Source organism: Falco rusticolus, chromosome 3 (genome assembly GCF_015220075.1).
Source record: "Falco rusticolus isolate bFalRus1 chromosome 3, bFalRus1.pri, whole genome shotgun sequence".
NCBI lineage: Eukaryota > Metazoa > Chordata > Aves > Falconiformes > Falconidae > Falco > Falco rusticolus.
This window is the reverse complement of record NC_051189.1, coordinates 103,022,038-103,045,403: the sequence shown is the minus strand read 5'-3', so window position 1 is coordinate 103,045,403 and position 23,366 is coordinate 103,022,038. Positions and strand designations below refer to the sequence as shown.

The window sequence follows — 23,366 nt, the reverse complement described above, 5'->3', positions numbered from 1 at the left end:
TGTTTTAAAAGTAATGGAAAAGGGAGAGCCACAAAGACCACTTTGCTCAACATCCTTGCAAAATTTACCCTCTTCATGCAATGAAGAGTGGTACTTCAGTCATTTTTTCTGTGGAACAGATTTTTGAAAGGGTAGAGAACAGGAAAATTACCTGTGTGTTCACTAACAGGTGGAGGAGGAAGCAAGGCTCATTAAGAGGTGATGAAGCCCAAAATTGTATAAGGAAGAACAAAGAAGGAATATGTTGAGAGTTCATTCATTAGGACACAGTGCAGAGGTCCATGCCCAAAATTAATAGACAGTTGTATCAGGCATGATTTCTACAGGTGAGGGAGAAATCCATCTCATCAAATGATTAGGAAGCATGAGCCAGTGACAGCCAGCAGGCGCAGCCAAAGGATCAGCACTGCCTGTAACGTACTTCCAGAAAAGCATGGCCACTCTGCTAGCAAGAACTTGTTACCAGATAGCCTCTCAAATCCAGAATGTTTAGCGCTTGGGAGGTAATTGAACAGAAACTAGATTCCAAGTAGTTTTGATACAAAATGGCATGGGTGTATTTACCCACCAGGACACTTACATGGGCAGCCAGAGACAGGAGCAGACAACACCCTGTTGTATGGGATAATGGCCAATAACGGGGCAGGGGCAAGGGTGAGTGTGTGACCTGCAGAACTACCTATTCTCTTAGCTGCTCTGCGGCAATCAGAGCATCTACCATGTTTTCCATGCAGTTTGTAGGGACCCTGGTAAGGCCCTGAAAACAGAAATTCATAGTTCACAGAGATATAACTACTTTATACTTTCAAAAAGATAAATACTCCTGTTCACTCTTGGACATGCTGCGCTGTGAATGAGGACTGGATCTCTCCTTTTCAGTGTGAGAGAGGGGTTGAACCAGTGAGCCGAAGTCTGTGCCAAAAATGCTGAGAACAGCCTTGAACCTGAATCTAAGTAATGGTTCCATCAAATGTTGCCGTCCTCCCAAGCTTAAGGAAGGAACAAGCCCAATGACAATAATTACCAGATATCAGGGTACAATAGAACGTAAGCTTTTAAAATAAATTGGCTCACTGAGATTGCTTATCTTTTTTATATGTTACCAATTATAATCATTGGTACATTCTTTGAAGACTTGCAAAGCTAGTGAGCAAATATTTATGGAAAGGTTAAGACATCTGTAATTCCTACAAAGCAGTGGCAAGAGGCATGGGGCTTCTAAATCAGACTTCTGTTTGGAAATAACTTGCATCATTAGTCTAAGTGATACATGACCATTGCTTCCTTCAGCTCATCAGAGTTTGGAATGACTAGGAATGACACCTGAGCAAGGTAAGTTCGCTGGGCCCAGTTTAAGATGTCTACACATACTCAGCATGTTGTCATTATGACCTAGATGGTACAGGAAAAACCCTTCTAAATATTAGTCACAACCACAATTATCCCACAGAGAAATGCTGCATGCGTTACTTCTCCAGCAGATGGTGAACAGTTAGTGCTATCAGCCAGGAAGATATAGGGTTAGATCCTTCCTTCTATTCTGTGAAAGCAGACTGGTATGGCTGTTAGGTAATAGTTAAGGTGCTGATCTTTTAATTTCACTTCTCAAGATGGATCTCCTTTTTATTATCACCGTCTCTCTTTTTCTTCTTCAAATTATAGTATCTGTAAGGATACTGAATGCAAACAGAGAGCTGCTTTTATGTTTATTTATGTAGTAAATTATGTAATCCGGTTTGGGTTATGCACTCTTATATTGATGGACAGTACCACAGGGTCATTCAGTGGTAAAGCTGGAAGTAATTTGGTTTTAGTTCATCTTAGTCTCTAGTGGATATACACTCCTATATTTTAACCATATTACTTTTTGCATTAATCACTTCATTTGTAGAAAAAGTGGGGTAGAAACAAAAACATGCCATAGAACTACAACTAGAGGCTGCTGTGAACTCTTCTAGAAATTGAGCAACTTGGCATTCTCTTATCTTCAGCAAGCAAGTAACAGCAGCAAAGCTTTTTGCAAAGCGTGATGTCAGATCTTGCTGACATCTTGGAGGTCAACCCAATGTATTTAATGGATTAGTAAGTATGTGTCGTGGATATTTCAAAGTCTTCCTTAGTTTTGCTGGAGAATGACACAGTTTGAATCAGGGACAGGCTTCTCTGGCCCTTTCCACAGCTGAAATTAGAACTCTAGTAGGTTATAATAGGTCTTGGTGGTAAAGATAGTTCCCCACAGAATACCAGTTAAATGTTTAGAATGAGCACTAAGTTCACCAGGCATGTCAATTTATTGTTTGCCTTTGTTAACATCCCTATTCTTAGCTTGTAGAGCTTTAGCTGTGAGCTGCGGTAGAGACTGATTCTCCTGTTTAACTGTTAAGCTCAGGGTTCTAGTATATACTGTCACTGAAAGATTTGCATAATGATAAAGCAGAACATGTAGCCATTAAATCCAAGTCTTACAGTTAGTCAAGAATTGTTTACAGATTGGGAGAAGAGCAAGAGATCAATGTATTTTTCACTGAAAATAAATTTTGAGAAAACACTGGACTTTTCCGTTTCATATGTCATAGAGAGGTCAATGCTTTTTTTTAATGATTATTACCAAAGTATTTTTAAAAGTAATTGTTATTCATTAACATCATCAGAACAGGATGCTAATAAAATATTTTTGGTCATAGTTTTTAAATTGTGCCAAGCAGCTTGGATATTTAAAGAGAGAAATCCTTGCCCATCTGTTGCAATAGCAATATCCCTTTGTCATCTTTCTTGTTCCTGAAAACCTGTTTTTAACTATAATGTGAAACTGTAGATGCAATATATTGTGCCTGCAGGCTGAAAGCACATAAAACACCTTACCTACCTATTAAAGTCAATACTATCTGCATCTGAGCTGTCACCTCTGTGCCTTCTAAAGAAAAATTGTTACTTATAAAATGTGAGTTATAGTAAGGCAAATTCCTAACGTGTAAACTCAATCTATCATAGATGCCTATATTTCAAATATCTGCAGTTACGTAAGATGAGTCTCACATGAACAAGTCTATGGCCTAGTTCTTCCAGACTGGGATCTTTCAAACAAGGACAACACAGGTTTTCCTTAAAATGGATTGAACAGATGTCCCAACCCTACGGTTCATTTCAAAGAACCCAGCCCCCAGTTCTGCTGCTTCCCTGAGCTGGACAATGGCAGCAGTTTTTGAGGCTGGAAAACTACAATGTTACCTTCTGTAATAATAAGCTAAGAGTTTAATTCTCACAAAAATGTTCTCTGCAACATCTACAACTTCTGACGTTTGAGGCACTCTTTTTATCTGGACTGAAAAGGAGGCCTGTGGTAAATTACTTGGGAGTGAGTTTTGCACAGCTATGGTTAGAGAAGAGCTGGTGAGCAGCTGTTTAGCCTTTCACATGGCCCACCCTGCACTGTGGTCCCTGTGGTCCCTGGCCACCCGCGCCGGGGCTCTCAGCAGCAGGTGGGCAGAGCACACAGGCGCAGCTGCACACACTGCCTGCACTGCTCTCAGCAGCCCTCAGAGGTGCCTTGTAACTACTCTCTAGAACTCAGTAACCTAGTTTTGTCCTAGAAGGGCTCTCGAGATTCTTCAGTAGACACTAAAAAAAGCATCCTGTTTTGATACAGGGTGCCTGTTTCAGAATACATGCAATCCACATACAACGTGAATTACTGTTCTTCAGATGGCAGTACGTAGCTCATGCGCGTGCCACACCTGCTGAGATTTAAGAATTGCTGTTCTGTGCCTCATCTAGCAGCCCCATGCCCTTAGAACTGTAGTATAATTAAGACAGTGCATCTTACATGCGCTACTTGCCTCTGTAACCTTTCAGTTACAATTTCCAGCCTCAGAACACAGAGCAGAGATGTATCCTGCATACATACCCACTGAGGAACCATTGCTTACTTAATATTAAAGCTGAATGAAAGAAGGCAGTTCCATTTCACATTAACTTCAAAGGTTTCTATCACAGTAGAAAAGAAACAAGCCCTTCAGAATGTATTTTTGTCCATATGTCCATTAGCAGGATGAATCCTGAGCTTCATCTTGAGAGTGCACACACACATTTATAGCAGGGAAGTATGACAGACACAGGTTCAAGGCCCTTTTGTGCTTGCTTTAGAGAGGATTTCTCAGATAATTCTCCAATTTGATAAAAATATTACAAATTGCTCATACTAAAATTGGATTTTTCTGCTAAAAAGAGTGTTAAGCTGCAAAGGATCACCCACCTAACAGATGGCATAGGGAAGCATTCACAACTGCAACTTCACAGATCAAACTTACCCATTATTCCTGTCCGATAGACACCGTAGAGAGATAAACCAGTTGTGGCAGCATTCCAGACTGTTCCGATGACAGCATACAAAAGAATGGAACCAAGATTTCCAAAGAACAATCTATTTGGCATAAAATATCCAGCATCCAAAACAATGGGGGGCAGCAGATAGAAAAAAAATACAGTTGGTGTAAGGGCAAAGGAGGCAATGTGATCTGCAGCCCATACAATGCCACCAAGGAAGAGACCAAGAACAATCAGTAGAGCACTCTCTGGAACCACACGAGTGACTTTGTGGGACAAGTGGAAAACTGCAAGGAAAGAGGAAAACAGTTTGTCAGAATTGTACTGCAGGAACAATTTGAGCAACAACTGTTGTTAGCTGGCAATTCTGGCTTTACACAATTTTCCTACTTTCACTGTCATTAGACCCAAAAGCATGCATGGAATGCATAGGATACAGACAGTGTCAGAACCCAGCCACTTATAGAATAAACTAAAATAGGTTGATTTTCAGATTTTATCCAGCATATTTCAACTTACATGAAACCAATATTCCATAACATTTATCTCCTTTTTTTGAATTACCTTCTCCATAGAAGATCTGTTTAGGGAAGGACTGTGTTCTGTGCAAAGCAGTAAGTGCAAGACTGAAAAAAAATGGTTGAAGTGCTGGAAATGTATGACTTTATGGTCTATTTCTGTATCTAAAAATACACATCTAACCTCCCAACATTTTTCTTTAAACATTATCTGTGTACCAGCAGGTTTCTTGTAGGATAGGAGAAGAGTGCTGAAAGAACTAGTTTCAAGACAATTCTTTTTAAATTTATGAAGAATAATATATGACAATGTAGCTTGCAGCAGGAGCAGAATGGAGCTGATACCATGGGAAATTCCTTTGGGGCCTTTTCCTCAAAATCTTAACAAGGATTTCAGTTAATTCAGAGACTCTCTGGAAGAATGGGGGCTTTAGTGGTGCCTTCTTAATATATAGACATATTCATGGGAAATGGTTCTGCAACAAGCTACTTTCTTTTGTATAAAGTATAGAGTATACTGTATCTTACAGTAGTATGTCAAATATATTAATAATGATGAACAGCATCTATGCTATCTATTATAGAAAACCATGTAAGGGTACGGTATGGTAAGGCTGTTAAACTAGTCGATAATTAGAGGGAGAGAAATTTATAGACTGCTATGAGCACATCTAAAGAGACAGAAAGGTGGCAAGGCCAAGACAGAAAAACCAGACTGTTTAAGATGACAGAAACACCAGTAAGACTGCAAATATATATGACAACATATATTTATAGTGCACTTGTTATGCATCAGATAAAAAAGAAAAAAAAAGCAGACAGAATATAACAGGGAGAAGTCAAGTCTACAAGGAAAGATGAAATGTGAAAAAAGAGGAGGTGGCAAAGGCATTTGGTAATAAGGAAGCACAGATGTGCCAATTTACTTTCCTGGGATTTCTGTGAGCTTTTCTTTCAGTTTATCTTAAATATCGATGTGTCCCAGATGGTCTGAACCCTGGCACTTCATGATACTGACCCAATAAACAGGATTTTATTTATACAGCTTTGTGCTGAAAAGATGAGTTTCACTTCAGGAGAAAATTCCACTAAAAGCTACCAAGTTTCTCCCAGTTTGAACATCAGCCTCGAACTGTGTTGAAGGTTTTACAATGTTAATACAACTTAGCTCAAAACCAGTTTGGGCAAGAAGCCATCACTAAGAATTCCAGCCTTTTAAGGTATAGTAGAAGAACTTTTCCCATCACTACATAGAGATCTTAGACCAGGTTACTTTACTAAAAGACCATTGTTTTTTTTCCTCGCAGTCAAGTATTTGTCCTAGTCAAACATTTACTAGTTACCTTTTAGACCGTTTTAAGGGCCCCATTCCTGAACTGTCTGTCTTCATATTGGCTGCATCTTCACAGGCAATGTTAAAGCATCACCCACCACAGCAGCCCCAAAATGAGATGGTTCCTACTAGTTGCAAAACCTCTATGGCCTCATCAGAATAGAAAACATGAAAGGAAAGATGACAATGGCCTGCCCATACCAACAATAAGCATGAATGTAGATGTCCCTAAGTGTTTGTAGGCAAGATTTGAAAACTAAGCCATGTTAGAAGACAGCTTTAAAGTGGGATTAATACAACAGCAGTCACACATGAAAGCGAACTGCATTCAGTGAAGCTGGCTAAACCATGCCATTTTTCTGTATCGTGTCATGTAATCAACAGCTGAATAACACTTCACAGAAACAAACACTGTGGGTTTTCCCAGTTCCCTCTTCATAATAAAATCTCTTGGGCTTGCATTAGAAAAAAAAAACAAAAACAAACAAAAAACAAAACAACATCAAATAAAGAAAAACAAACTAGCTGCTATTCCACGTGTAGAAATTGTCACATTTATCTTCTCAGAAGTCTTTCCTACTGGTCATTCTTGATGCCTTGAATTTCCAGTGAGTGAATTATCAACTAATTTATCACCTCACATAGTAGGGATTATCTCCTTATCCCTGAAAATGAATGTTGCTGAGCTAGTCTTACTAACCCAAGTCTGTTTTTCCTACTCTTGTGTTTGCAGATAAGCCAAGACTACAAGAAGTTAAAGTTAAAAATTTAAAATAAACCCGTGAAGGCTTTTCAGAACCAGACATTTGAAAAAACACCTGAAGTCCAGCTAAAATTTCATATTCTGTACAATTCTCACCTTTACAACCAAAACCAATCTCTCCCAGCAAGTGCTGGGAGGCCAGCCTGATTTTGGTTATAGCCCTGTCTCCTCCCAGAAGTTGCATGTTCCCAGTGAATCAGCTACATCATATCTGCCTGTGCCCCCGTTTAACTCCAGTCAACCGATTATCTGTACCAGATTTTAATACTACCCGCAATAAATTCTTCCACTCTGTTAGTTTAGGAATGCAGGCTGTGGACAGGAAAGTTATTGCATGAACAGGGCTCTAAAGAAGTCTTTTCCTTTTTTTGCATTTGGCCCAAGCAAAATCTGAACACTAGAACATATCTGTTTTAAGGTAACTGCCTAGCTAACTCTCCAGGCAGATAGTACGTAATATGATTAGCAGAATCCTAGTGTCTATAAACATAGAAATACGTAAAAGGAAAATAACACAACTGATTAAATTCAATTAAATATCTTTAGACTAAGATGTAATTGGAACTTAGATTGATGTTTTAAGTTCATATTTGCACTTGCAGTGATCAATTATTTTTTTTCTGGTTATGCACAGAAGATATATTCAAGCAAGATTATGCATTATGAGTAGTTATTACATTTATAAGAATTTATAGCGATAGATTAATTTCAAATTCACTCTTCAATGTTTTTTTAATGATTCATTATCCTGAGGTTAGGTCTGTAGTTTATTGAGTGTGTTAGAAACTGATATAATGATAGTACATTAATTTCATAAAGTTCGCCTTTACTTGCTTAGGAGAGATACAGAATTAGTCTCACAAAATTAATTCTGTCCCCATGACAAAGCAGAAGAATTGAAAGCTTTAATTACATCTAAATGTCTAGCATGACTAGGTGTTTCACCTGATTGAGGAATAAAATACAATCCACCAATAATGGACAAGGAGTTTAGTTTGTTTCTGTTGGGGAAAAAATTACAAGCATCAGGAAGGATAGCACACAGTGCTGCTCATATAGACGACTCTGTGAGGGACCCAGAGATGAAATTAAGTCTATTTTCACTGCTGTTAATAATGAAAAGTACATTAACATATTTTAATGAGGAGAGGGAAAGAGCAAAGAAAGAGAAATTTTAGCCAGTCCGTGGTATAAAATAACTCAAAGTGCATAGGGCAATCTTGTAGTCTGTAAATTTTAACATCATTTAGAATTCATCTACATAAGTCTAGGCACAGTATTAGTGAAAAAGTTAAACATATGCCTTCCATCCACTACATGATAAATCTGGCTTGAAATAAACCTGGGTTGAATTGGCTAGTGGTAAGCCGTGTTTAAGTTAAGCTGAGCATCACTGAGTTAGAAGCTTTCTATGAAGAAACAGTTATGTACTATAAATTTCCTATGAAATTTTTTTCTGACGCTTCCTTTGAGATCCAAGAACAGACTGCGACACTTAATGTATCTGATGAGAAAGACAAAACAAATTAGAAGTCTATGACTTGATGACTGAAACACATTTCTTTTGACTCAAAGAAAAATATACTTTAAAAAGTTATTTATTATCACCTTTTAAAAATGTGGTAACTTAGATTAAATCCTTCAGTGGAATTTACAATATTCAGTGAACTATCTGTTGCTTTCTAAGGCCATCTGAAATTGCTTTGCAAGAAGTGATTCAACAAAATAATCTTTTTCTCATTCACTAAAGGAAACGAAGACAGAAAGGACTGATTAAATAGCAAGAATAATAAATCAAAGAACAATTAAAAAAAGAGATAACATACAATTCATGCTCAATTTACTTCGTATTTGTAGACACACACAAAAAAGGTTTTCTGAAGTAGGGTTTTCCTGTATTTGGTTCCAAATTATCTCCAAGAGCATCTGTTAGTTACAACAGATACAAATTTGCAAACATTTCTCAGCTCCTCCTACCACTGCAAGTGACAGGTGTGGGGTCTACCACATGCATTTTTTGCTAGTCAGTCAAATCTGCACTGAGAATATGCTATTAGTCTATTTTTCAGTTCTGACTTTGTCTTCACTTATAAAGGTGAAGTTATCAGAGTATATCAAGCCATTAATGTTTCTAACCTGAGATCCAAGACTTCATTCTGTGTAATTGGTGAGAACCCTTGCCACTGACCAAAGTTAAGAGCAAAACGGTGCAAGTTTCTTTGTGATTCTTTACCTTTACAGAGATGCAAACAATAGCATCTCCAAGGCAGTATATAATCAGTTCCTGTAATGGCACAGCACAGAAGCTACTCAAGAGAAGTCATACATCAATTCCACAAAAGAATATTCAGCCCAAAGGGAAATCTTTCTTCTAAACATCTTCCAGTTTGACCAGCAAGCATGAAATTTTTGTTTCTTATCTACCTGTTAATGTTCTCCTTAGTATTACCAAGTGGGGATTCTATTCAAAAACTGTTTAGTTCTACCCTTTCTGCAGGTTTTTTCACTAGCGTCTTTTGCAGATATACATTATCATTTATAAAAAAAATAATCCTAAATACAAAGTATATTCCGTTAGCACACATGGAAAAATCTGCTTTACCTTGCCTGCGTAATAGTTCAAAGTATAATCAAATACCAGTTTGTGAACTAATTTGATCAATTGTAGCTGGGCAGTAATACAGTCCAAAAGCCTCTGGGAAGTCCCAGTTCATTCCTATTATGTTGGTCTACCTGACTAGGGAATGGCCACACTATCTAAAATATAATATGGAACATACATTTTCAAGAAGGGATCATTCTGTTTCCACCATCCTGAAAAGGCATACATCCCTGGCCACTGTCTTGCTCCCTATCGCCAAGCTTTAGCTGCAGCCAGGGAAGCACAGCTCAGACTGACCAGTTGCACCTGCCATACAAAACAAGCAGCAGCAGTGCTGTAGGAATGCATGACATAGCCTATGCAAGCCCCTGGGCAGAGACTGCAGCATTCATGGTGTATGAACTGTGTGTAGATGCTGGGATGGAGAGAACTGTGCATTTTCTACCCTTTTCCCCCCTGTTTTTTGTCTGCAAACTCCTTTAAAAAGTTATTTTAGATTCTTAGTGTTTGACAATTTTTCCTCATTGAGCTCTGTATGTAGGAGATCCAGATACCCTGACCTCCCCAACATCTAAAAAGAAGCTGAGCAAATCACTTCTAACTCTTGGTTTACTAACAATCTCATGTAATCCCTGATCTTTGCTGACTGCCTGTAGTATTGTTCTCTGTGGTTCTCTCATGATACTGAGCGCAAGGCATGCCAGTTTCATTCAGCACATCACCTAGTCCTGACCAGCCGTAAGGGTTTCTGAAACAGCAGACAGTACTGACTCCTTAGGAAACTTCACTGTTGCAATTGTTTAGAAAAATCACTTCACAATAATGACCATTAGTGTTTCTCTTTTTTCATTTCTCCTTTTGTTTTTGGGGGGGTTTCTGGTGTTTTTTTTAAAGGAAGGATAACTCTCTTCTTCAGTCACCTTGTTTTCTGTTTGATGGACAACTTTCTTTATACCTCTACAGCTTTAATCTCAAATTTCTCCAGAGGTTTTGCTACTTGTCCTACATATTTGGTTTTAACTGCTAAGTTTCATGTATTTGTTCAAGAGCATGCTCTTCTGCTTTCTACTTACTCCACTCTTCTACTCGGAGAAGGTTTATGATACAATTTCCTGTGTAGTGAAGTTCCCCATATCTAAATTTCTCTTATCTTCTGTTATGGCTCCCTTTACTTCTCAATAGTCCTGCCCACCTACCAGTTCTCTAATGAACTTTCTGCAGTTGCTGTACTTGGTATTTCTTTATACTCACGTGGCTTTCATTTTCTGCTCTACCCGTGTAACTCTTACTATTTTCACATGACATGCCAGTTTTGCACCCCTGTGCATTGACCTCTGTTGTACTGGATCTCTTTAAGATTTCCTTCATGACTTGACTACATAGGTTTTCTACCCTTGCCACATTACCAAACACAGAATTTCTTGCCTGCATAGCCATACCTTCCAAGTAATTACTGTTGCTTATGTAGCCTGCACAGAAGTTCTAGGAATTTTAGTTATAACTGTAAGAACTACAAGAGCCATTTGGTAGTGTTGCCTGCTGCCAGGCCCTCCATTATCACACCACCACATTTAATAATCCTCATTTCAGAGGATTTTAGCTCCAGCTAAGCCTATGTGAAGGCACACCAGCAGCCCTCATCACATAGAGACAGCTAAAGCCTTCGTTCTTATTTCTAGCCTGAGCTTGTTCACAACTATTTTATATCCATTTTGCTTTGTGACAGTGATATCAATTTTCTTAAATAGTTATTTTCCCCTAACGTTAAATCCCTCACTTCCTATTACATAGGCACAGAGAGAAACGTTAACTCTCTCTTTATTGCTTGACTTTGGTTTGTTAAACTAAACTACTTATTTTCAGTCTTCAGTTCTGCCTATTTCAATCTGTGTTCACCTTTGTGGGCTCAGAGTGATCAGAAATACAGACTGCATTCTGCATGAGTCACAGCAGAAGCAGGTCCAACAGCATTAATAATTTCTTATCACAATCTATAGTTCAGCTACATCCTGATTCATTGTCACACTAGTGACTCACAGTCCTCCTGTATTCACTTCATACAGATGTATACCTCTCTTCTCATTCATAGCCTCATGTGGAAAGTCTTATCATTGGCCCCTGAGTGAAACTGCCCGTGCTATTACTGTATGTCATCCCTTCCCCTAGTCCTCAAGGTGGGGGGTTTTTTGTTGGTTTTTATTTTTTGGGGGTTTTGGTGTTGGGTTTTTTTTTTTGGGGGGGGGGGGGGTGTTTTGGGTTTTTGTTGAGTTTTTTTGTAGTACAATAGGCATATCTACACAAATACTAATAATGCCTAGGGAACGTGTAACCAGAAACCTTAGGTAGGATATCTTGCCTCTTTGTGCGGTGGCAATTTAAAAATATAAAAAAACTAAAATCCTGTATAAGACTAGTCCAAACCCTAAACTCTATGGACTTCCACAAACAACCTTCTTATAGTTTCATACTTTTATCTTGTTCTTTCCTTACCTGGTAACTGTTCTACCCCCTGTCTTATTAGCAGATAAATTTGGGCCTAAATCAAGCGGGTGGGGGGAAATATAAATCTTCCACTGTGTTCTAAGAGTGGTTTGGTTGAAGTAAAGATTCAAAGCGTCGAGGAACTGCTTTTCCAGCCTGTCCAGGAAGTGTTTGAACAGACTTGATATGGCTGAAGTCGATCATTATTACTTGTATTTGCCTTTCTAATCTTTATCAACAAGTGCACTTAGTTGTTTTTTTTCCTGGTCAGGAGACTGATAGCATATTTTATAGTCCTTTAGATTCTGTTTTGTGCACCTTGCAACAACGGTGTTCTGCAGGTCTTATGAATTGATTTTGCCATTATGAATTGTTTGTATACAAGTGGTAAAAAACTCTTGAAGGAAAAGCTTTTACTAACTTCTACGCAGTATTACTTAGACAAATCTTAAATGGTTTTATTAATCAGTACCTTATGTTTTTTACCAAATCTAACACAAATTGAAAGATTTGTTGAAAAAAACTCTGATATATTTTATCTCAGAGGTATTTTGTATCTGAAGAAAGAGATATAATATACGTGTATTGTGTAACAAGCAGTAAAAGCCATTTTTGGTATAGGACCTTGGATACTGTCTTAACATACACTACAAGAACATGACAATTAATACTATTCATACTTAATCTTGGACCTATTTTTCCTAAGCAAGGCACAAAGCCCTTCATATTTAATTTGTTTAGATGAACTGGTTTGAGTTTGGTTTTATCCAGCTCAAGAAAGCTTGCTTTGTCACATATGTAATGATCACCATTTACAAAGTGTACAGCATTGTAATGAGCTCATTAAACAGGAAATTTTAGGTCACTGTTCTTTGTAGGTGAACAATTAACAACATGTTTTAGCAGTTAAATATGCAACCAACATACAGGTCAAGGTTCCCAGTTGATAGGTCATAACATACCAAGATAGCCCCAAGTCAAATTCAAAGAAGTGTGTGAGTAAGCAACTATTACCACTATAAGCACTTAGAACATAATGAAGTTTAAACAGTGAAGTTATCGTAATTATGCCAAATAGCCCTTTTTTGAAGGAGCAGTCCCACTGCACTGCAAGTGTGGTAGCATTTGGCCCTTATGCAACTGAATGGCATTGAAAGAAAAATGGGAACAGTCAAAAATAATATTTCAAAATGAGAGCAAAGTACACATTAGAAACACCTTGAAGTATAGTAGAGGATATAAAACAGGACAGCAAAAGTATCCTAAAACTGCTTCATTTCCTATGCAAAGGTATTAGAATTAAGTTTGAAAGAATCTTCTTGCTCAAGTTAATATTCCTCACAGACTGAACTCAGTTATGGGTTACTATGAGTTTTCCATGGTTAGGATGCTGTTAGTACATTTATGATATTCCATAAAGAAGCACAGCTGAAGGACGTCACATAGAATGACTCTGTATAAGAAAGAATAAAACCAGCATGTTTCTGTCATAACGTCTTCCAATTACATGGTAAAGGGTCAGCAACAACTGTAAGCAGGATTAGTGGCAATTTTCTGATTATTAAGGTAGTATTGACTAAAACAATTGCCTGAGGTCTAAAAATCTGATTTTACAGTATAAACTTAAAGAGCATTTTGGGGCATGAAAACAAGGTAGAATTTACTTTCTATTATCAGTATACCTTGCACCTGCTCTATCTTTAAAGTTACCTTCAAAAATTCACTGAAATTTATGGACAGATATTGAAAGCAATTTTTTATTTTTAAAATATTAAACTATTTCCCAGTAACATGGGGAGAACTGAGGTAAATAAATGCCAACATATGCTAAGTTATCTCATTTCACGCTATGAATTTTAGAATATCTTTTCCTTTTGACCTTCATTTTAATATGATAAATGAATTAAAACAAAGGTCTCCCTTTGAGAATGCTTTGACTTTTGCTCATACAGATAAAGAACTGCAAAGAAACTAACTACTAATGCTAAATGGAAACAGTTGTTCTAGTGTCACAATAAATTGTGCAAATAATTACCAAAGCCTTAACACAGACCAGAACCACTCCTCCTTGGTTCAGGCCCATTGTAGAAAGAAGAAAAAAAAAAGCTGAAGAAGGAATAATTTAATGAATCCCAATAGTACACTGAAACTCTGAAAATTTCCTTATACTGTAGGGACTTCTACAGCACTACTTCTTGCAGGGCACAGTAAGGATTGCTGCCTGTTAATGAGGGATATAATTAAAGCCTAAGGCTAGGGGCAATAGCTATGAAGGCTAATCCAAGTCAAAGCGTTAAAAAGAACTTCTTTCCATGCCTTGATAGACTGCCTTGCTTCCTACCCCCCTACAAGATACCCTGGCAAGATTTTAAGTAGTATAACTGCAATAGCATGGAATTACAGTGGAAGTAAATTAAATAAGCATTAGGGTTTTCAAATCTAGCAGTGATGACCACAAACAATTAAAAAAAATTATCATAGATGTCAAGTAGCTCTTGCTTAAAACGGAAAACATATTTAATGTGAGATAAGTTAAGAAAACATACCTGGCTAGTTTCCACTGAAAGTGAATACTACTGTACACCCTGCAAGGCTTCAAAATTTTACTAGACTTATGTTGGAAGAAAGGCTCCAGCAGCTTGGTAAGAGTTTCAGGACACATTACAACTCTTGTATGTAATTTCAGAAACTCAAGTATGTTGTTTACATGTGCCAGAAATTTGGTAATTTCAGATTTTCTAGATGACATTTTTGATTAACAAGTTAGAAACACTTTCAAGAGAAATGCTCCCTATTCTCATAAAGTGCCCAGAATGACAACTGATAAAGGATAGAGTCTTTTCCTAAGGTTTTTATAGGTCTGTGGAAGCTCCTGAGTGAAGGATTTGGAATTCCAAAGACTTGAAATTCTAAAGCAGGGGTCCTCAAACCTTTCAAACAGGGAGCCAGTGCAAGTGGCAGGCAGTCATCTGCGGCTAAACCGGCGGGGGGCGGGGGTGTTCTGTAAATACCAGGGGCCAGATTGAGGACCCTTGGGGGGGCCATATCCGGCCTGCGGGCCATAGTTTGAGGACCCCTGTTCTAAAGCTTTGTCAGGAAATGGAGAAGCAAGTGGAAACTTCCTTCTATCAGAATGCTGGAGAAATCACTTCTCACTCACCTATTTCTCCATATACAATTCCCTTTGCAGAGTTTTACTTAATGACAGAATGGCTCTTTTAAGATCAGCAGTGCTAGTCACAAGGAAGATGGTAAGGAACTGAGCAAGGTGATATGTAGGAAAGAAACAGATAAGGAATATCGTGCTGCAATACTGGCACTCTGTATTTGTTCCATGGAAGGTTAAGAAAGCACTGTTTTCACCAATCAAACCTGGGAGTTTCTGGCTTAGGCAACAGAAAGCTGAAGATGTTACATGCTTCCTTACTGACTGCACTCATTCCTGCCTATAAAGGAAGGAATTTTGCTCAGAAACCCAGGTACAGTTTATTTTCCCACATATTTAAAAAAAGCAAAGTGCAGCTTATTTTATACCACTCTGATTTTTTCTTGCAAATGGTTGAGATACTGCTATAATTCAATGAGTTTTAACATGGCTTTTGATTTTTGTCCTCACAACTCTTCTGATTAAGTAATATGTTAACTCTCATACTTTCATTATCTCGTTTGAGAGGTGAAGTACACTACGATAAGAGCAGGAAGAACAGTAGTTTAAGTAGTATCCTTATACTGCAAGACGTAGTGCATGGAAACTAGGTTTGATGTTTCGAAATGGGGTAGGAAAGTGATGATAAGACAGCTGTTTATTCAGTTATGCATTTGTGTTCTGTAGTGCACACACAGGGAAAATGAGAAAGGTCAGCATGCAGAAGGAAATTCACATGGAGATCAGTTTAAACTGATTTTCCACAGTGAATAAAGAAAAAGGAGGGGAAAACACCAAACAGCTAAAGTAGTGCTGAAGTAGCTCACAACTCAAAACCTTTCAGTTACTGAAGATTACTACTTGTTTCCTTAAAAAAGGAAGGTAGAAATCAGACACAATTCTCTTCCTAACTGAAACAAAAATCCCAGAATGTCATACGCAGACTAAACGTGATACACAGTACAAAGTCATATCAACACTGGATCCTTTGATTTATACAGGAAAATGTCCTTTATATAGTCAGATCCCTTCTGACATAGGATAAAGTTTGCATATATTCCTAAAAACATCTGTGCAAAAACCCATTTTTGGGGAGCAATAAGAATTCAGTATGCATCCAATGTTACACCTGTGCACTTTTGCCTCTTTTTTTACTTCTGTTACCACATATATGAGCTAGACTTCAGTAGAATCATAGAATCACAGAATGGTTTGTGTAGGAAGGGACCTTCCAAGGCCATCTAGCCCAGCCCCCCTGCCATGGGCAGGAACACCTTCAGCTGGATCAGGATGCTCAGAGCCCCGGCCAGGCTGGCCTTGGATGTTCCCAGGGATGGAGCACCCACAGCCTCTCTGGGCAACCTGTGCCAGTGCCCCACCACCCTCATCATCAAGGATTTCCTCCTCACATCCAGTCCGAATCTGCCGTCTTCTAGTTTAAAGCCATTCCCCCTTGTCCTATCGCTACAGCCCCTGCTAAAGTCTGTCCCATCCCTCCTGTGAGCCCCCGTTACGTGCTGGAAGGCTGCAGTGAGTGTCCCCGGAGCCTTCTCTTCCCCAGGCTGAGCCACCCCAGCTCTCCCAGCCTTCCCTCACGGCAGAGCTGCTGCAGCCCTCGGAGCATTTCTGTGCCTCCTCTGGACCCGCTATGACAGGTCCATGTCTGTCCTGTGCTGGGACCCCCCGCACTGCAGGGGGTCTCACCCGGGCAGAGGGGCACAGCCCCCTCCCTCCACCTGCCAGCCACACTGCTGGTGATGCCACCAGGACATGGGTGGCTTTCTGGGCTGCAAGTGCACATTGCTGGCTCACGTCCAGTAAAGAGAGTTAAGTTATTTACATACAGATAAACTGTGAGAGAAAGCTTGTAACTGAAAAAAAATTATATATGTAGACTTAATTCTAAAAGGATCACATATATGTAAATGCCAGGATAGGTTCTGGTAAAAAAATGCTGGAGCAGAAAAGCATGAGCTTGACAGAAAGACCTAGCTGAACTGACACTGCCTTATATCAACTGTAAGATAAAAAATGCAGGTTGGACAGTCCTCCTTTTGTTCTAAAACATGAAGTGCTGTGAACAACCAAACTTCTTAATTTTCTGCTAAAATATTTTTTTTCCATTAATCTTCTAAAATCCTGTACCCAAATATACTGCTAGTCCTGATGGGGAGGGGGGGAGAACACCTGTCAAGACAGAAGCCAAGTTTCAGCTGAATTTTCCTTGAATCTATGGATTCTCCACTTTCTGCCATGTTCACTAGCATCTAAGTAAACACATGATATACAGGATATATTTTACTATTTCCATTTCAGTTATGAATGTTTAGTTTCTCAGGAAATGAATCTGCCTAATGATTTATCTGTACTTCCATCATATTCTTAACTGATAAGCAGCTCCCGAAGTATGGGGCAATTTACCAGCCTTCTTTCAGCCCCAGGTACTGTGTTTTAGGCACTACAGCACAAACACTACTGTTGCCTGTAGTCCTACCTTACTTAATCAGGTGAGAGCATATAGCCAACATTCTACTGACTTTCAGCTCATCGGAATCCTCCATCACATGACGGAGAACAAATGCCACACCAGGCAGTAAGGAAACTACAGCTACAGACCATTCATCCTTACTTTTGGGTATGTCTTTCCTGCTGTAAAGAGCTTCAGTACCCAACACACAAGCAGAGTTTCCACCTACGGTGGCAGGTTTATTTTGGACTGGTTTTAATCTTTACTTCTAAATCACAATAAACAGAATGAGCTTCATACTTTCCCCTGCTGTTTTACATCCTTAAGCTTTCAAACACTAAGTCAACTTGTCTTGAAAACTGTTTTTTAGTAAGGTCAACTGTGATGCATTCATTCCTTAGGAAAGGCTGAAGAACGAAGATGCTTTATTGAGTGCTCAAAAATAATAGTTTTGTCTCAAAACAAAAAGCTTTAGCTTTTCACTTAATTATTTTCTTCAGCACAAGACATGAAAACAAGATGTACTTCTGTTTACTGAAATGCTAGGGAACAGAAGTTTGCAAATAAGATCAATGTATTATGTAGTAATGAATTGCTGTTCCCCTTAACTCCATGATAAATGTAACAGACCTTTTTTCTTTGAACTCACGTGAAGTGTAGTAACCTCATACTCAATCAGAGAATGTCTGAAAACTGATGAATTAACTTGAGCTGGGGGGAACAGGAAGGAAAACTACAAAGCATTTATCTTTCACTGACTTCAATGCCCTATCTAGCACACTGTGGAAAAAAAATAGCAAGTTCAGAAACTACACTATGTTCTTTATTTCTAATAAAGTTTTGGAACAGTGCAAACCTTCTTTCTAAATAGCATCAAGAAGAAAGTAATAAAACTAGCCGCCTCTTTCCAGACACTTTTGCTGCATAAGCAATGTAAGTTTTCAGCACTGCAGGATACAGGTTTCAGGCTCTATTGTATGGTACACAACAACTTTGATAGCTGGCCCGAGTGAGCTACCACCTTCATTGTTTTACAACCTATCTTTTGTTCTTGTCTTGACTCACAAGATTTTGCTGCATTGTTGTGGAACACTAAAGTAAGGAGAAAAAAACCAAAAGGTAAATACTAAAATAGAAAAGCACTTCAAACTCTGCAGCTGTGGATAGCTGCACCATACTGTTTTTTTAAACCTCTTAGGTATAACCATGTGCAAATCAGCAACAATGCAGCAACTGGCAGATACATAATCCATATTTTAAAAGCCCAGATAAAATGAAGATTTTTAGGATTATCAGAAGCAGACAAAGGTGGCTCCCTGATTTCAAGGGATACTTAAGCCTAATGTTAAAGAGAACAAAGTGATGCTGACTGTTCGTCTTGTCCATCCATGCCACCTTAGCAAGGAAAAAAAAATAAACCTTGCTAGGCATGTTCTTTTTATACCCCTAAATGTAACACCCCTAAGATACACTGTATTCCACAGGACAACACGCAGAGCCACTGGATGAGTCCCCCTGAGGACAGGTTGCCCAAGAGAAAAACTGTCCTCTTGAAGCTCTATAGAGAGAGGCTCTATAGCAGGGAACACTGCAACCACCACCTCCAGGTTAACACACATTCCTGCTGAACCAGCTCCTGCTTGAGCTTGGTACTGCCAGTTCACAGGTCTCACCGCACATCCCCACCAAGTAATACCATCTGTTAGAATATCAGTTCGGCCTGGAGAATGGTTTGTCTAAAATAAGAGATGGAACTCAAGCTGCATCAGCTGAAAGAAGGCAGAAGAGTGGGTGACAGAAGTGAAAATCATTTGGATCAGAAAATTGCAGCTATTCCGACCAGAAAGCACACAGGTTTGAAGATAGCTGAACTTTATGCTGGTACCTTGTCATCCGTTCCGTTAATTTACGATAGCATGGCCATTGTGGCCACCGTCTGGCCTCCGTATTAGCATGCAATTTTGCTCCAGTTAATCAAAGCATACTGATTCCATCAAAACAACATGCAGCAGAGCTGCTTTCTTTGACGAGATAGGATGTGAATGAAGGCTCATCCATGTATGAACACTGCTAATCCAAAGACCAGGATCGGCAGCCTAATAGAGCTACTAATTCTAGAAACCATTTCCAGGCACATGAAGGACAAGAAAGTCGTCGGAGTAGCCAGCATGGCTTTGACAAGGGGAAGTCATGCTTGACCCACCTGGTTAACTTACATGATTAAATGCCCAGCCTGGTAGGTGTGGGGAGAGCAGTGGGCAGTGTCCACTGGCCTTCAGCAGGGCCTTTGGCACGGTCGAGGCTGCGAGTGCAGGGCCCAGGCGAGCAGACAGCAAGGTGGGTTGGACACGGGCTGGATGGCCAGGCCCTGGCAGTGCTCGCCAGTGGCACAGAGCCCAGCTGGAGGCCAGTGGCTAGTGCCGTACCCCAGGGTCCAACGGCCTCATCGGTGATCTGGAGGGTGGGCAGAGCGCACCCCCAGCGAGGCGGATGACGGCACAAGCTCTGGGCGGGTGGCCAACGGGCCAGAGCTGTGCTGCCATCCCGCAGGACCCGGGCAGGCTGGAGGGACGGGCTGCAGGAGCCTGGGGAGGCTCGGCAAGGAGCGGCACAAAGTCCCGCACCTGGTGAGGAGCGGCCGCAGGCACCAACTGGGATGTGCTGGGGGCCGCTGGCTGGAAGGTGGCTGGGCAGGGCAGGACCCGGGCGTCCCAGTGGACACCAAGTTTTCCATGATCCAGTGCTGTGCCCTTGCAGCAGAGAAGCGGCCGGAGTTTTCCATGATCCAGTGCTGTGCCCTTGCAGCAGAGAAGCGGCTGGACCGGTATCCAGGGCTGTGTCAGGCAAGGAATTGCTCGTGGGCTGAGGGAGGGGATCCTTCCCCCCTGCCCGCACCGGTGAGGCCGTGCCTGGAGCCCTGCGTCCAGCTCTGGGCTCCCCAGCACGTGAGAGGTACGGGCATGCTGGAGAAGGTCCAATGGGGGGCCAGCAAGATGACTAAGGGACTGGCGCCTCTCTCCATGAGGAGAGGCTGGGACTGTTCAGCCTGGAGAAGAGAAGGCTCAGGGGAATCTCATCCGTGTGGGAGGGTGCAAAGGGGACAGAGCCAGGCTCTTCTCAGGGGTGCCCGGTGACAGGACCAGCGGCAGTGGGCACAAACACGGGAGGGTCCCTCTGAGAGTCAGGAAACACTTTTTCATGGTGAGGGTGGCCGAGCACTGGCACAGGCTGCCCAGGGAGGTTGTGGAGTCTGAGTCTTCACCCCTGGAGATGTCCAAAAGCTGCCTGGACACGGTCCTGGGTGACCAGCAGTAGGTGGCCCTGGCTGAGCAGGGAAGCTGGATCAGAGGTCCCTTCCAACCTCAACTATTCTGTTAACTCTACAGGAGACCCAGTGTCCAGCAACACAGCAAACCAATTCCTGTGTTACAGGACACTCCTGTGTTGTTCTTCCCTAGCCATCAGTTTCAGAGACAGTTAAATTACAGGAGCAGCATACCACTGACTTAAGCCTTTAACACACTTGTCACTGACTGACCCAACTTGAAAGATTACTTTTTGCCAGTTCATTGCTGTCCCAAAGTCATCCCCAGAACTGAGCAGGATGGAATAGATGAGGACCAGAGCTATGTCAGTGGAAAATCTGGCAACTTAATTCAAACCAAGTCCTAGAGCAGTTTAAACTCTGGACTATGCACCAGAACAGAAGAGGAAGCATTAAAACACTGTTTCATTCATTCTGGCATGAATATTGTAACAACTTAACCCACTAAATAACATTAAATTAATTCATCAGGTACGTCTAAGCTATCAAGGCCTGAAAATCTACATGCAGATTTCATCAGTACTGCTATTCCACTGGAGTAGGACTGCAATAACTCCATACTAACAACTACATCTAGTTTTACATATGATCACATAACAACTATACCACCAATACAACTGTTACTACTGATGTACTTACATATCAGCCTGTGTCATTTAGTCCCTGGAATACTACTGTGCCACCAAACCAATGAAACAATACTCATTTCAATAAAATACTTAGAATGTTTTAATCATGACAAAACAGTTAACAGAAAATCAGTTTACAATCTGCTTGCACCTGGAAGATTTTCATTATGAAATCTTACTGGCTCAAGACCTTTACAGGTTTCTGAATATTGAATATTCTCCTCAAAGCCCAACTTTTGGAAGTGAATAAATCCATAAAGTTTACACTTTCTACTTTTTTCCCCCCACACTTTTAACAAACTGTAGGTGAAGAGAAAATCATAACCAAATGTTTCTGAAAAATCAGTATACAAACTACTTGATTATCTTTCTTGGTGTCTGTTGATTTTAACATTCAGGGTTGACAGAAGGCCAAGGCATTTTTTTTCTTTCAATAGATAAAAGCAGAACTCACCTAGGCACATATTAATGAATCCAGAATGACTTCTACTTTCAGCTACTGGAAGGAGAAAACTCTCCAGATCAATCTACTTAAAACCCCTGCTTTTGCACAGGCCTTTCAGAGTATCTTCCAGTTTTCTTCTTCCATGAATAAGAATTAAATATTCATACCTTAATTAAAAGTGTTTCCACTTGAGGTCTTGCATTCCGACTCAGTCAACTCATCCCTGTCAGCCTGTAGTTGTAGTGTTTATGACTCTACAGTGTTTTACATAGCAGCCAATTGGGTATCAAGTCACTCCTTCCATAGGGGTGAATACTCCTGCAAGCTGTTTTACAGAAGGAATCAAAATACTACAATGGAGCCAACCAGCCACGCTCTGCAATTTACCAAGATTGTTTTAATGGTCTGTGATTTTAAAAGGGTGCCACTTATTAGCAAGCTGAAGAACAATTAGAGCCCCTAGTTCTTTGGGACACTCGTTTAACTGCACTACTGCAGAAGGATGAGAAAAAACAGAGACAATTTCCCAAAAGAAAAAAAAAGAATAATCAGGTAAGAAATACTCCTCTATGACTTTGGACTCAACATTTCATCTTGGAATAGAACAAACCCTACAGAAGGTACAGAAGAACTCTGTGGTCCATCATCCTGTTCACAGCAATCAAAACATTGTAAAAGGGGGGAGAAGAAGTTTTGTATTGGAAGTCAAATCATTTCTTCAAGCAGACTGGTGGTGAAACTCACTGTCTTTTAAGTCAGCTGGCAGTATGAGTCAGAACAACTGCTGGGAAAGCAACTTTCTTACCGGCTAAGTCAAAGTAATAATTCAGGATTTCCAACGCCAGCTTCTCTGCTAAGATCTCTTAACACACAACGCTCCACAAAAGCAAAGGGGACCTCACAGAGCCTTTCAGTGGAAGAACTTGTGTACACCTGAAAGGGTTTGCTGCTTGCACTTACTGCTTGCAGGCCTGTGGTCTGCTGCATTACCACATGAGAGATTTACGGTCACTTCAGGGGTTTGCAGATCACTCTTAGCAATAACTGGCTTTAGCTTTAAAGATAGTAAATCAATGGTTTCGACAATCCTAAGACTACAGTATTAAAAGAATTCCATTGTTCTGCAGAGAACGTCGAGCACTTTGCACACAGGTGCCTGAACGTAACTGATGGCAGAGATCCTTTCTTAGGTATGCATGCCTGAACTGTATTCAATTCAAGGCCATTCTCAAAATGCCATTGTTTTCTTATGCAATTCACACAAGTTGCCATTGTACATTTGCTATTCATCAGGGGATGTAATCTGAATCTTGTTGAATTATACTGCCCTGATAT

At 40.1% G+C, this 23,366-nt stretch overlaps 1 protein-coding gene across 2 annotated transcripts in view; it reads right to left on the bottom strand.

Annotated features, from left to right (window-relative positions):
• Positions 1-23,366, bottom strand: part of SLC9A3 (solute carrier family 9 member A3) — a 53,966-nt gene that overhangs the window by 23,899 nt on the left and 6,701 nt on the right. For both annotated transcript variants that reach the window (XR_005103406.1, XM_037381837.1), the window contains exon 2: positions 4,308-4,610. Coding sequence is in view for 1 of the 2 variants with exons in the window: in XM_037381837.1 (XP_037237734.1) it covers positions 4,308-4,610 (303 nt within the window). In the remaining variant the exon portion in view is untranslated. The remainder of the gene's footprint in view (positions 1-4,307; positions 4,611-23,366) is intronic.